Source organism: Hoplias malabaricus, chromosome 4 (assembly GCF_029633855.1).
Source record: "Hoplias malabaricus isolate fHopMal1 chromosome 4, fHopMal1.hap1, whole genome shotgun sequence".
Taxonomy (NCBI): Eukaryota; Metazoa; Chordata; class Actinopteri; order Characiformes; family Erythrinidae; genus Hoplias; species Hoplias malabaricus.
Window position 1 is genome coordinate 62,385,714 of NC_089803.1, and position 15,066 is coordinate 62,400,779.

Here is a 15,066-nt window from a genome sequence, read left to right on the forward strand (position 1 = left end):
GACCCCGAAGCCCACTCTCCTGTGTGTGGATGCTATAATCAGGGCTCTTTAGTCGGGAGCCCATACTCCGCTCTAAGTGCTTTGAGTTCCTGCTTAACTCTGTATCTCTCTCTGTGTGATTTAGAGGCTTCCGTACATGGCACTTTTCAAATGACTCCCTCTTCCTTTCTTTCTTTAAGTCTCTCTGCTTCTTATCTTCCTTTGTTCCTTTGTCCTCTTTCTCTCCATGTTTCTGACTTAATGGCTTAATGTTCTCTCTCTCTCTCTCTCTCTGATTTTGGCTTAATGTTTGACTTTTAAAAAGCTATTTTCTTTCTTTCTTTCTTTCTTTCTTTCTTTCTTTCTTTCTTTCTCTCTCTCTCTCTCTCTCTCTCTCTGTCTCTCTCGTTTCTCTCTCTCTCTCTCTCTCTCTCGTTTCTCTCTCTCTCTCTCTCTCTCTCTCTCTCTCTCTCTCTCTCTCTCTCTCTCTCTCTCTCTCTCTCTCTCTCTCATGCTTTTCTAAAAGCATCAGCCAACATCAGCTTCATAAAAGCCTGTGATGTGTTGTGTTTGTGTGAATGGTGAATTCTTTCCAAATTCATTTACTGCTCCATGTGTTTTACTGCTGTTTACTGAAGCCTCCCCCCCACCACTTCGCCCACATCATACACCCCTCCGTCTCACTCAGTTCCACTCTCCAGCTTTTCATACTGGCTTTTCAAACTGTGTTTGAATCCGGTGTGTTTTTTGTGTAGTTATATTTTCCTCATCCTCGCTCACACACAGGTTTGTGGATAACTAAATAACACTGCCTTCGAAATGAAGGGCATCAAGATGGAGATGATTACTTCTGAATCATAAACATAACTCCAGAGTCAACAAGAGGTGGACTGAGAACTGAACGGGCAAAGTTCAATGTCTTACTTCAAACGTCAAAACGTGTGAATAAATTAGGGCACGTTTTCGTGGGGTGAACAAGTACGTGGTTATTTGACGAGAACTGGGCCGAGAGCAGAGATGTGTGTCCTGTAGAAAACAGAGTGAGCATCAGTGAAAGCCTCTGGGTATTTCGGGCGCAGCTGTCACACACAAAAGCCCTATCTCCGCCATGAAGGATTCATTAAGCATGAAACACAGGCAAAAAAAAAAAAAAAAAGAGAGAAAAATAATTAAAGGGAAAAAAAGGCATATAACTTTACAGCCGCCTGGACCCCATTCCTCTGCTCTCACACAGTTCAGCTCTGAGCTGCGCTGCTGGAGGACGGTGTACAGTGCGGCATGTTTTTCTGCCTCGGGCTTCACCTGTGTCTGGAAACTGCTGGAGTCTTTTTTGGAGCCACAGGGGATCCTTCACTCGTCTGCCTCACTCTAATCCCAACTTCGATCGCCCGGCGACCCCTCACCCCAGGTTTATTGCTCAAAGGGTGCTCGCTGGTGGCTGGGAAAAGTGCTGGTGATTCCCCTAAAATTCCACAAGAAAGATAACAGCGGAGGAAAAGGAGACATGAGACCCCACTGTCCACTTCAAAACCATAACATTATTTACAGCATCGGGACGAAGGAAACTCAGAGTGGACGAGATACAGGATTCCTGTTTTGGATTCAGCTGCAGATAAACACAGATAATAACTACAGAGATATTACAGAAAAATTCATGAGGAACTACAGATATAATAAAGAGAGATGATAATTTAGAGAGATGTTAAGCAGAAACTCCAGAGATAGTAAAGATACAATGTAGAAATATTAAGACGAAAGTACAGAGATATTAAGGAGATATGAATATTAAAAACTACAGAAATATAAAAGAGGAAGAGATATTAAGGAGACACTACAGAGGTATTGAAGAGGCACTACAGAGATATGAAGATGAAAACTACAGAGATGTTAAAGAGAAGTATTGAGATATTAAGGAGACACTACAGAGATAGTTAAGAGGCACTACAGAGATATGAAGATGTTACTCCAGATAAATTAAAGAGAAATGTTAAAGGAATGTTAAAGTGAAACTAGAGAGACTGTAAAGAGACACTACAGAGATATGAAGATGAAAACTACTGAGATATTAAAGAGAAGTACTGAGATATTAAGGAGACACTACAGAGATATGAAGATGAAAACTACATAAATATTAAACAGAAAGTACAGAGATCTTAAGGAGAACATACAGAGATATTAAGAAAAAGGCTCCATAGATTTTAAAGGGAAAGTACTGAGATATTAAGGAGACACTACAGAGATATTAAGGTGAAACAGAGATATGAAAAAAAAAGGCTCCATAGATTTTAAAGGGAAAGTACTGAGATATAAAGGATACACTAAAGAGATATGAAGATGTTACTCCAGATAAATTAAAGAGAAATGCCAAAGGAATGTTAAAGGAATGTTAAAGTAACACTAGAGAGACTGTAAAAGAGACACTACAGAGATATGAAGATAAAAACTACAGATATATTAAAGATAGCATATGGAGATATTAAGGAGACACTACAGAGATATGAAGATGAAAACTACAAAAATATTAAAGAGAAAGTACTGAGATCTTAAGGAGAACATACAGAGATATTAAGGAGACACTACAGAGATATTAAGGTGAAACAGAGATATGAAGAAAAAGGCTCCATAGATTTTAAAGGGAAAGTACTGAGATATAAAGGAGACACTACAGAGATATGAAGATGAAAACAGAGATATTAAAGAGAAAGTACTGAGATATTAAGGAGACATTACAGAGATATGAAAATGTTACTCCAGATAAATAAAAGCAAAAACGAGAATGTCTAGAGAGAAACTACTAACAAAGACACTGCAGAGGAGTGTGGAGCAGTGGAGACACTACAGAGGAGATACCACAGAGACATTAAAGAGCAAATACAGGATATTTCCAAGACTTGATTTTTTTCTGTGACGTGTTTTTTAAGAGACGTGTTTTCACACTGTGGTTGTGGAGCGTGTGAAGTTTTAGACATGTTCAGTGCTACTGAGGGTGATGTTGGAGTGAGATTTGACACAGTCACACCCTAGTCACAAGCTGACATCTCACTGATCTGCGTTTCCACGTGGCACGCCGGAGTGACACTGAGTTTTGGCCAGAAACTCTATTGATATTATGATGGAAGTTGTCAATGCTGATGGCTTTAGATCAGTGGTCCTCAGACTAGTCCTGCGTTCTGTCGTAGCTACTTTGGAATTTCCTGAAAACACACAATGCTACAAAGTTGTGAGGGAGAAGGCTTCTCTGATTGGACGCAAACAGTGTCGATGGACAGGTCCAAAAACATAGAGAAGAAGAGAACTGTAAACTTTGTTAAGGTAAATAACGCAGGCCTGAATATGTTTTATGGAAAAAAGTAAACTCCATAAGAGCAGAGGGGTCCACCCTTATTAGATGACTGTCTCTGATTGGCCCAAGAGCAGTTTAAGATCCAATATAATCCCCCCATCAAACACTGAGTCAGTAAATTCCAAGTCAGATCAAACTAAGATTAAAGTTACGTTAAAGTAATAAATCCGGCATCGTGAGACAGTCCGAAGCTTACTGTGGCTCATCAGCATTATGCAGCGACTCTAAACAAACAGACTAAGCTTGTTAGCTTGGCCAATTAGCTTTGTGTCATTTGCGGAGTCAATGGCGTGTAATCCATTCGCTGAAATGTTTGTGTCAGGACGGAAACATTGTCCGATTCCGAGACGAGGCCGCTTCTGACTCCCGCTCTTCCGTGCGCTTTAGGCTGCAGATATGTATCGGGCTCAGGAAGGAAATCAGATTTGACTGGCTGTCCAAATGTAGCCTCGGCTACAGTCTACAGCTTCCATCTTTTCACATCTGTTTAGTGTCCCTTTGCTCTGGTTTCAGCTGTGGGCTCCGTGACACTGCTCCAGTGAGGATGAGGAGGAAGCGGAAGAGGCGGGAGAGGGGAGAGGGAAAAGGATAGGTCTGATGCAGCATGCTTACTCTGTTTACACTCCGTTCCTGCTCTTAACTTGTGTTTTGGAGACGGGTTAATGGGGAATCTCCATCAAACAGTCAGCTGCTGTCCTGGCAGAATTCCTATTATCCAGGAGAGGTGCCTTTTCCTCAGTTCCACACTGGACTGGACTTGACTGGACTGTAATGTAATGTGCAGGGAATCCCTCACTGGGTTTTACGTTCTGTTTTTGCTGATACAACCTCCTTCCAGCTGCTCCATTTGTCCTGGTTATTGCTACATTGTTTCTACTCTTCTGGGAAGGCTTTCCGTGAAGTTGGAACGTTTCTGGGAAGCTATGACAGCCTTCATCAACAAGAATGAGAGCATGAGGTCAGGTACTGATATTGTGTGATTAGTTCTGGATCACAAACACCATTCCACCTCATCCCAGAGGTTCTAGGTGGAGCTTCATCTTTCAGCATCTGTACAAAACCCTAAGGTCACCATGCTCAGTGCCGTGAAGTGGGAATGTGTGGTATAAAGCCCATGCTGCGTCCAATAACTTTGGGGATCATTTGGAATACTGGTGATCTGAACAACATCAGCTCCTGATTTGACTCAAGTTCCTGCGACTGAACGCCAGCCAACCCTCAGAGGAATGTTACATCACACCACAAATAGGTGCTAATAATACACCTGCAGCTAGAAAACACACCCGATTGCTTCAACACACTTTGACCCACTCAGCTTTGGTGCAGGCAAACAGTCGACTCAAAGGCATCTGATCCGTAGACGGTGTCAAAGCTGTGGTAAAATCCTGAGGAACAAGGGATCTCACCTTCCTCTATTCTTCCGACCCGGAATGGCGGTAAAAGCGAGGCCGTAGCTGTAGGTGGCATGGCAGGAATTCCCCATCTGCGCTTTGAGTCCGCCTTTGATAGCTCCTAATCCCACGGTCTGCGTGGAGCTGTGATGTTGAAAGACTCGTGTTAAGCTTAGGAGGTTTTTTTTTTTTTTTTTAAGGGTGGGAAGCCTCTGTGCTCCTCCTCCCTTCTCACTTTACCCCCTACGGCTCTCTGTATCCGTCCAACGCAGACGGGAAAAAGCCTGAATCTGCACTTCCTCGCTCAGGATTGCCTCGTCACGGCCTGTAATTACAGCTCAAATGTGCTTGTTTGCAGAAATAATCGGGGGAAAAATCTCCCCGGGTTAGGAGCTGCTCTCCACGCCTGTTAGTGGCCGTTTTTGTTGGGTTCTAGAGAAGAGGATGACAGCTGACACACTCATCCAAAGATGTGGGCTTCTACCGCCCTGATGCAAGATGCTATAAATATTGTACAGTGCGGCAAACATAAGGCTTTTTTTCAAGCTGGAACGCAAGCTGTTGTTATGTACCTTCCTGTAGGGAACAGGTTTTCAGGAGCGTTCTACAGGAGAACCTCAAGTGGATCCTTGAAGATCATTTTGAGAGATGGTCAGCTGCTGATGTTAGAGGATTAGTTCTGGATTACACAACACTTCAGCTCATCCTAGTTCCACTGCTTTACAGCCCAGTGTTGAGGGGATTTACAGACCACACACACACACACACACACACCCAGCATTGAGCCTGATGACCTCCGACTCATATGCAGCTGCTCCAGTAAGGCTCCGTTTATTTACTGGCTCTAATTCAACTGAAAAGAAAAGGGTAGAGGCTTAGAACCTACACACTCAGTCACCTACTCTTTCACCTACATACTCAATTCCTCCATCCCTCACTCATATACACACATACTCAGTCATTCATTCACATACACACTCAGGTTTAAGAACTGCTTCACTAGACAGTGCTATTCACAACATTCCCTACAATAACCAGTTTATGCTTCACAGAGTGGGTCCTCCACAACTGAGCAGCCATGTTTAGAATCTCTGATACACCCAGGCCACCACATGGCTGTTTGTTAGTGTGAAGAAGGGCTGCTGGAGAAAGTGTCTGATTGTTTTTAAAGGGGGTATTGTAGCTTTAAATTGTTTTACAAAGTGCGGCAAAGCTTTTCAGCTGCAGACATTTCCAGCGCAGTGTGATTTAGAGAAGCAGAGTTAGATCCACTCTGCACTATGCAGCACTGCGTCTGAGCACAGAGCAAATGAAGCTGCCTGACTCCATCCGTTCTCAACATTCAGCTTTATCTGTTAATTAGGGCTGCGATATAAATCCATCAGGTTTTTGAGGACAGAAGAGTTTCACAGTTGTCTGAGCATTATCTGGATTCAGGACAGAAACCAAGGAACCGCGTTAAAGCAGCTCAGACAAAGGTGAAATTACTTTCCTCCCTCTTTTTCCCTCGTAACTGATGGGCCACTTTAAAATTTCAGTGTTGTGTATAATGTTTTATTTTTTTATCTTTTCTCTCCCTCTCTTGTGCCTTCTTCTCCTCTTTCTCTCATTTTCCTTTCTCAAACTCTTGTCTTCGTCTCCCTCTCTCTCAATCTCTCTCTCTCTGGCTCTCCTTCCTCTTATCCCCTGTGTATCCTCCTCTCATTTCCTCTCATTCTCTCTCCCTCTTTCCCTTTATGCTCTTTTTTGTTTGATTACCTCATCTTATCTCATTTATTCTCTCTTTCCACTTCTGTCTTTTCTCATTCTTTTCTATTGGTTCTCCTTTATTCCAATCCCTTTTCCTCTCTATCTCTATTTTTTCCATTTTCTCATTTTCACTTTCTGTCTTTATCTGTGTCAATTTATTCCTTTTCTTTATTTTTACTCTAACTCCCTTTGCCTGTTCTTTCTTAATTCTTTTTCCTTTTCTTCTCTTCTCTTCTCTTCTCTTCTCTTCTCTTCTCTTCTCTTCTCTTCTCTTCTCATTTCATATTTGTCTTTATGTCTTTCTCTCCATCTCTTTCTGTCTCATCATCATTTCTCTCTCTCTCTCTGTCTCTCTCTCTCTCTCTATCTCTCTCTCTGCAGGTTTCTGGCTGTGACCCAGTTTTCTCCGACTCATGCTCGGAAGGCTTTCCCTTGTTTTGACGAGCCTGTGTATAAAGCCACGTTTAAAGTCAGTCTGAGGCATGAGTCCTCGTACCAGTCTCTGTCCAACATGCCCTTGGAGGCGTCCACGGTGGACGAGGACGGCTGGCTGACCAACCACTTCTCCAGGACACCGCGAATGTCCACGTATTACCTGGCCTGGGCGGTGTGTAACTTCACCTACAAAGAGGCCTTCACTGACAGCGGAGTACTGGTGAGTAGCAGAACTTTCAGGAGACACTTTAGTTTCACCCGAGGAGATCGGTTCTTATGTGTGATCTTATTCCAGTATCTAAAGTATATAAGTGTTAAGAATACTGATTGTGAGACATTATCCAGCAGTGTGTGTGTGTGTGTGATTTTCCTGGTCTGAGAGTAGGCCTAATTAATATCATTATATAAACCTTCTGGAGATCGGATAGATTTTCTTGAGGAGGTCATTTCTGAGATGAATGGTTTTGATCCAGTTTGAATCTGCTGTGTATTCTGAGTTACAGTTGGACAGTAATAAGAGTGATTTTAATCAAATGGAAATATGCAGCGTGTAGTTTTTAAAGCACTCGATAATGGAAAATGAATGTGTTATTTATGTAACACCTAGGGGGCGATATGGCTGCTGTAGTGCCACAATACCACAGAAGAGGTTGCTGAAGGATGGTGGTAGCAAAAAGAAAGGAAAGGGCAGAAAGCTCAGTGATTAGAGCAGTGGACTCTAGACAGATTTATTTATTACCTGACCCGGGGCCTTCACTGACAGCTGGTGAGTCTGAAAACTTTTGGAAATTCAGACTAGTTTCAGCTGTGGAGTTCACTTCAGATTTGAAACTGATGATTTCCAGTATCAAGGCTGTGGATTAATTTTATTTTAGTTGAAATATAAATAGTAAACTAACAGAGTAAGATACTGTCTTTCACTCTGTTCAATTTCTTTTTAGAATGATATTTTATTAATCTCACCACCATAACTAACTGTTTCCACTGTATGCAGTGTGTACAGTTTGAATGATATTGTATTCAGAAGCTGTGGGTATACTGTTCTCTGAAGCCTGTCCCATGCTGCTGTGGCCCAGTTTAAATGGGGTGCTTTTGAGCTTGTGCTTTTGTTTTTATGTTTATGGCTTTGAAATAAAAGTAAACAGCTTCCCCTCAGTGTTCATTAACTAAACCCCAAAGTTCACGTTTTCATTTCCATGCCTTGTGGACGCTTGCTCTTTTTGGTTATTGGACCGGTGGCATAGCGAGAGGCAGTGAGTAATCTGTGGCCTTTTCACTCTTCATATTTCAAACACACCACCCAGGTTTACAGAAGCTGTGAGAATATTCAGTGAAAAGCCAGTAAACATGGTCACCCCAAAATGGAGATTATATCTGAGCTAATTTAATACGGAGATCTTTGATTTTACATTTAGAATCGTCATGGTACGTCTGAAAGGTGTGTGCACACTCCTAAAATTGACAGGTTATGTATGTTTAACTTATATCCAGAGAAAAAGCATGAAACCAATAGGCACCAGCTGACTTTGTCACTTTGGTCAATGCTAAGCAGAAGCTATGGGTTATGGAGGTCCACACTTTTGGGCTGTGGAGCAGTGGACTTGTGTTCTCTAGAGTGATGAAGATCCATCGAATAACATTGGGATGAGCTGGAGTGCTGTGTGTGATACAGACCTACTCATGCAACATCAATACTTGACCTCATTAAATATTCTTATGCCTGAATGCCATTAAATCTTCATAACAATGTTCTAGTATATAGACGTCCGTGAAGAGTACAAGCTGTTCCTGCATGAAAAGGGGAGAATAACCTCCCTATTACTACTCTTAATAAGAAGAAATAATGAATTAGCAGCTGTTTTTATTCAGATAATTAAATGTTTAAAAGACAAAAAGACAACTGACTTTACTCAGTAGAGTGAGCTGAAACAGACACGAGACAAAAGTGGATTAGTGAGTATCTTGTTGCCATTTCTTCATGTTTTGCGATGTCAGTGATAAGTTTTGTTGATGGAAGTGCTATAATCAAGTTTTCCAGCATTACCGATCAGTGAGCCAGTGTTTGTGCCTACTAACTTCAGCTGGATTAGCTCAGGTTTTAGCATTAGCCATTGAATCTGGTGATAAGTGCTGTTCTCTGGTTGCTGTGTGGTTATAATAGCCAGAGTTACACTTTGTGTCAGTGAAACCTAATCTTTGTTGATGACAAAGTGTAAGAATCAGGATTTTAAGAGTGTGATGAATGAGGGCCAGTCGTAGCACCTGCTAACTTTAGACGAATTAGCTCAGTTTTTAGCATTAGACATCGATTCTGGTAATAAGTGATTTTGTGTTAGTAGCTGTGTGGCTATAATGGCTAGAGTACCACCAAAGTTACTTTTATGGTTATAATAAAACAGTGCAGGGTAAATTATGAATAATATATGGGTTTATATATAGGGTCAGTCAACATCACTTTATTCGATTGCACACATTCCCCAGACTTAACATTGAGGTAGTGTGTGTATGTGTGTATCACTAGAAGCCAAGATTGCGTTTGAAGCCCCGACTGTGTTTCAGTTGAAGCCCAAAGAGTGATTTGTAACCAATGTGAATATTCCTCAGCTCAGAAGGTCTGTGTTTGTGTGCTATTTGTTTTCATGACAGCATGATAAACATGAAAAACACTCAGCAACAGTTAGGGGGCGCTCAGGAGACAAAAAAAGCCACTTCTTACATAGTATTCCTTTAAAAAACAGGCGCTGACATTGGTCGTTCTGAAAAGCGCTGTTCAGATATGGGGAGAACATTTATGTGCTGTAGTTTCCTGTGGTATTTTGATCACAGCATATCACAGACACATCATTAAGGCCCAGGAACTGTGTTAACATGTGGAAAAGGAGTGTAATATGTCGCCTTTAAAACCTCTGCTTGTGCTTTGAACCACCATATATTAATCCTTCAGATCTCCCTGCCCTGTAGCTCTTACAGAGCTATCACCACAAATGTTTTGATTCAGCTGGGTAAAATAAGCCAAAAAAGAGGGAACATATGCACATTCATTTCAGAGGTGGTGATCTTGTTCAATTCAGCCAGTGAAATCAATCTGAAATGAACTTCCCCTTGCTCCAGGGAAGAGTTGCGTGCCTACTTTTCAGGGAGGAAGTAAGTCTAGCTGGTCTTCTAACCTTGAAACCAAGGCTGGCTCCAATTTTTCATTCACTAAGGTCAGTGCTTTCAAAGTGGTATCTTACGGACAGACTGAAGAATCTACCATCTTTTACCAATGGCTCTATTGATTAAATATTTTGGATTCTATGCTAGAGCTGCCCTTGGTTCTGTTTTTTCTAAAGCTGTGTATCCACATCGTGACATATACACTGTATTCACACAATATCACCACTTCTTCTGAACTGAAGGGATATAAACAAAGTGTCTCCATTTGCTGCAGTAATAGATGTTCCTGTTCTGAAAACACTTTACAGTAGACCACTAGAATGTTGGATCATCAAGGATTTGACTGAATACAGCCATAAAGGCATTAGGAAGGTGTGGTGCTGATGCTGGAGGATTAGGTCTTATTCAGAAAAGCTACACAGACTCATCCCAAATGTATTGGATGGAGCTCCATCACTCCAGAGAGCACTGCTCTAGTATTGAACATAAAAAAAAAAAAAACAGTGGGGGACTTGGCGCCTCACTAGCCTGTGCACCGGCTTTAAGCCCAGTGGAGTTAGACTCTATTATTATAGTGAGATAACCATGCTGTCCTGCTGTCTCCCCCCTTAAGTTATTAAAAAAAAAATAAACACATCTGTTTGTAGCCTTCAGTTTTAAGGTCAGATCAAAGGTTTAAAGGGTGGTGGATCCTTTCTCAGATTTGGAACATCCTTAAAAGTGGCTGCAGGGATTCCTTCAAGGTTTAGTGTAGATATATAACCTTTGTATAAATCTAGCTTTCATGTCTTTCTTATGATTTAAAGGCATTTACCATTTCACTTTCTTTTGTCATCAGTGCATATAATGCCGTAATGAACATAAATGAAAATCTAACACAAGGGTCCTACCTTCTGTCCTATAGGTCTAGTTCTATAGTATTGTGCCTAGGTTTTAGGCACCTGAGAATACTAGATATTATAAAATATATTTATCTGAACAAGAAGAGTTTATCTGCTCAAAAATAAAAACAAAAAACCCAAACAAACAAACAAACAAACAAACAAACATCAGAATAAAAACAATAATATTATTACAGTGAGTAGTGATATTGTCTGTGTGAATGTGTTAGTTTATCCATGTCCACATCTCTCCTTGTGGCAGTCCAGTAGTATTTGAGGTTATCATCCAATACCTAGTTTTACCAGTTAATAAATGTATTTATGGCGAATATTTGGGGGGAAAATTTTCACTTTTACATTATTAATGTTTTGTATTTATTGTAATTATATTCTGTGACATCACTAGAGGCAGGGAAATGAGACAGAACCATTACTGTGTTGTAAATTACCATTATTCAACACTTAAAAGTTCGCAAGTGAAAAAGGAGCAAGGGGAACCAACAGCAGGCTTGGCTTGGGCTCCCCGTGGCTTCTTCCTTGTGTGGCAAGAGACAAGGAAACATCGTTTACCCTCCTACCACTTATCAGGAGGGTGGATACCTCCCACGCCACACACCAGCCAACACAAATAGACATAATACCACAACAGAACAAAAGACATAAACCCACAATATTTAACCTCTTAAGTATCCCCTAAAAATAATGGGAAGCACAGAGCATGCTGGGAGCTCCCTTGTGAGCTCTCTAGCCCCTTCCCTAGTGGGCACGGACAAAATATAATATTATTCAAGCACCACACTTACAGGGGTTGGACAATGAAACTGAAACACCCGGTTTTAGACCACAATAATTTATTAGTATGGTGTAGGGCCTCCTTTTGCGGCCAATACAGCGTCAGTTCGTCTTGGGAATGACATATACAAGTCCTGCACAGTGCTCAGAGGGATTTTAAGCCATTCTTCTTGCAGGATAGTGGCCAGGTCACTACGTGATGCTGGTGGAGGAAAACGTTTCCTGACTCGCTCCAAAACACCCCAAAGTGGCTCAATAATATTTAGATCTGGTGACTGTGCAGGCCATGGGAGATGTTCACCTTCACTTTCATGTTCATCAAACCAATCTTTCACCAGTCTTGCTGTGTGTATTGGTGCATTGTCGTCCTGATACACGGCACCGCCTTCAGGACACAATGTTTGAACCATTGGATGCACATGGTCTTATTGGTGCAATGTGCAGTTAATGAAGATTGGCCACAAGGCTGCTTCAATTTAGCCATGAAACCTCCCACACTGAAATGACAGATGTTTCAGTTTCATTGTCCAACCTCTGTATAAGGAAGATTAAGTATATTAAATAATAATACGCTTAGGTGCTTAAGACTTTAAACACTTCTATATATCCTTTCGACTTTCCCAGCCTTAAGCTGAGTACATCATTCGACAACACAGACAGATAGATGGAGCACTGCCGTATTATTTATCAGCTATAGTCATTCAGATCTGGTACACAAAGCCATTACCTGATGAAAGTCATTATTAGTACTACTATGGGATAGTATACACACTTTTAGTGCATTTTGACATTTATATTCACAGAATAAAAGTTTGCTCGTTGTGACCAACACAGAACAATCCCAGCCCACTGAGGATTCTCTCAGTGCCCCAGATTACCCTCAGATTAACTCTGCAGGTAGGTAGATCTTCATAAACCTGCCTCTTCAGCCCTTGAAGTCCTTCCTGCATGCCCTGAGAGAAGCGAAATGATGAAACTATCCTTGATTTCAAGGTGCTAATAAGAGCTGGCCTAAAACCTTGCCTTCAAGTGAGGGGAGATTTGTTCTGGCTCATGTCAAATTGATTTCACTGCCTCCATTCAGAAAACACACCAAAGACAGGGTTGGGCAACCATGCTTTCCGGTCATCAATCCTCAGCATCTACATTGCTCGCACTCATTCAGCTTTGGCGCCAAACGGCACTGTCCTCTAACACCTTCTCAACAACTTTGTCAGTGTCTTGACAGTAGGCTGACCTTGGGCAAGCCCTTTGCTCATATTAGGGTAATTAATCGGTCAATTTTGGCATGACTGTTCACTCGCTAGTGTCTGGATCATCTCTCCAACACTTCCCGTAATGACTGCCCCCATCCAGAACATTTACTTCCATATTGCGGCTTGTAGCAGTTAGCCACGCACTAGCTCTCGCCATCAATCACATTAGATGGGCCTTCCTCCAGACATCCATCACACAGGGGAGACCATGCAGAGAGGCGGAGTGAGGGGAGTGAGGGGTGTGTAGGCATCATGGTGGTTTTGTTGTGGAATACATCCATCCAATACGTGCTAGTGCTAGCTGTGCATGTACACACTTATAGGACACTATTAAAACCTGTACATTCACTTGTCTACCCTCCTTTTAAATACACCTCCCATCCACCTTCATCAACTTGCTCTTTCACTTTTTGATCTATTTCTATAAAATCATGACCACCTCATTGTTTCTACACTCAGTGTCTATTCTCTCACGTCTGCTGACCCAATTTTTTGGTCTACAGTTAAAGAATGTAGTCTATCTCTTGCTCTGCATACTTTTTGTTCCCACTTTTACTGCTTTTACAATGCTCAAAACCCCCAGAGACCAGGTATTATTCGAGTGGTGGATCATTCTCAGCGCTGCAGTGACACTGACGTGGTGCTGGTGTGTTAGTGTCTGTTTCATTGAGTGGATCAGACACAGCAGTGCTGCTGGAGTTTTTAATCACTGTTCACCCAATGTCCACTTTGTTCTACCTTGTTGGTCCACCTTGTAGCGGTAAGTAGCTCAACTGTCTCTGCACCTTTTGTGTTAGTTGCCCTCTTGTCCCTCATCAGGACACTGGACGCTGTTGGATGGCAAATTATCTTCAGTCCAGCAGTGACACTTTTTAAATGGTTCAGATGAAAAACACAGGGTGAAAATGGCAAACTAAGTATGCAGAGCAAATCACGAACTAGAGTCAGTAATTGTAGAACTACAGAGTGCTCCTGTTTGGTCAGTGGAGCTGAGAGAATAAGTGTGTTCAAAATGTTTTGGTCGATTTGTGTATGTGTGCATTATTGTGTTAATCCAGTACTGGTTTTTAATGTAGTTCTGTCTGAGGGTTTGAAGGTCACAGGCATTCCTTTAGGGTTCGTAGCCTTGCTTTGTCCACACACATATTTCTCTACATTTTCATTGCAATAAAACATTAAAATATGTTGTCAGTATTTAAATACAGTTTCTACAGGTGGATTTACAGCTCTTGCCTTCTGTTTTTATTTGCATTTCCTACTATGTCCCAAATGCTTTCAAAATTGCATGGTGACCACTGGGCTACAATCTCTAACCGGAGTTGGAGCTCTAAGGTAGGGGGCTCTGATAAGGTAGCCAGGCAGGGAATAGGGTACATGTGCCCATGCATATGTATGCTCTCTTTCATTCACTGAATGATAAGTTGAGAAGGTTTTTCCTCTGGAAAAAGGCAGAGAGGAAGCGACAGATTCTTTTTTTTTTTTTTTTTTTTTCTTTTTTTCCACCCGAGTGCCGTTTCTGCTCCATGCTGAGTGCTATTATCCCTCCTGTGGGTGTGCTACTAACCTCAGCACAGTGCTCAGAAAGCAGGCTAAAGCAGACAGTGGGAGAGAACATGGTGCTTTTAAAGCCGAGTGGGACGGGTACTATTATAAGCTCTGTGTCAGGAAGAAAAAGGCATCACACTCCCCCAAAACAATTAAAACCTTTTTCATTTTCTATCTCTTTTTTTATTTTATTTTTTTTCGGAGGTGATGGCTACAGCAGCCCTAACCCTAAAGAGATTAGCTCCCCTCAGCTCTGCTCCTTGCCCATTCCTGCTACTTATGTAAATTCTTTTCCCAGCTTTGTCTAATTCACTCGTGCGAAATCCGAGGGAAGCATGACTGCGCTGTAGTTTCACATTATCTCCCAACCAAAAAAAAAAAAAAAACCCACAACTTCAGGGCTAATGGGAGATTTGTAACTGGCTTCTTTTCATGCCTGAAAACTTCTTACAGTTCCTCAGGATCAGGGTGTCCTTGGCATGAAAGAGCCCATTTGCCATGCCGCAAAAAGGACATGCACATGCAACAGCTGCGAAAAT

At 41.7% G+C, this 15,066-nt stretch overlaps 1 protein-coding gene across 1 annotated transcript in view; it reads left to right on the plus strand.

The window, feature by feature from the left end:
• Positions 1-15,066, plus strand: part of LOC136694709 (thyrotropin-releasing hormone-degrading ectoenzyme-like) — a 268,426-nt gene that overhangs the window by 4,741 nt on the left and 248,619 nt on the right. The window contains exon 3 of the mRNA XM_066668480.1: positions 6,844-7,117. Coding sequence (XP_066524577.1) covers positions 6,844-7,117 — 274 coding nt within the window. The remainder of the gene's footprint in view (positions 1-6,843; positions 7,118-15,066) is intronic.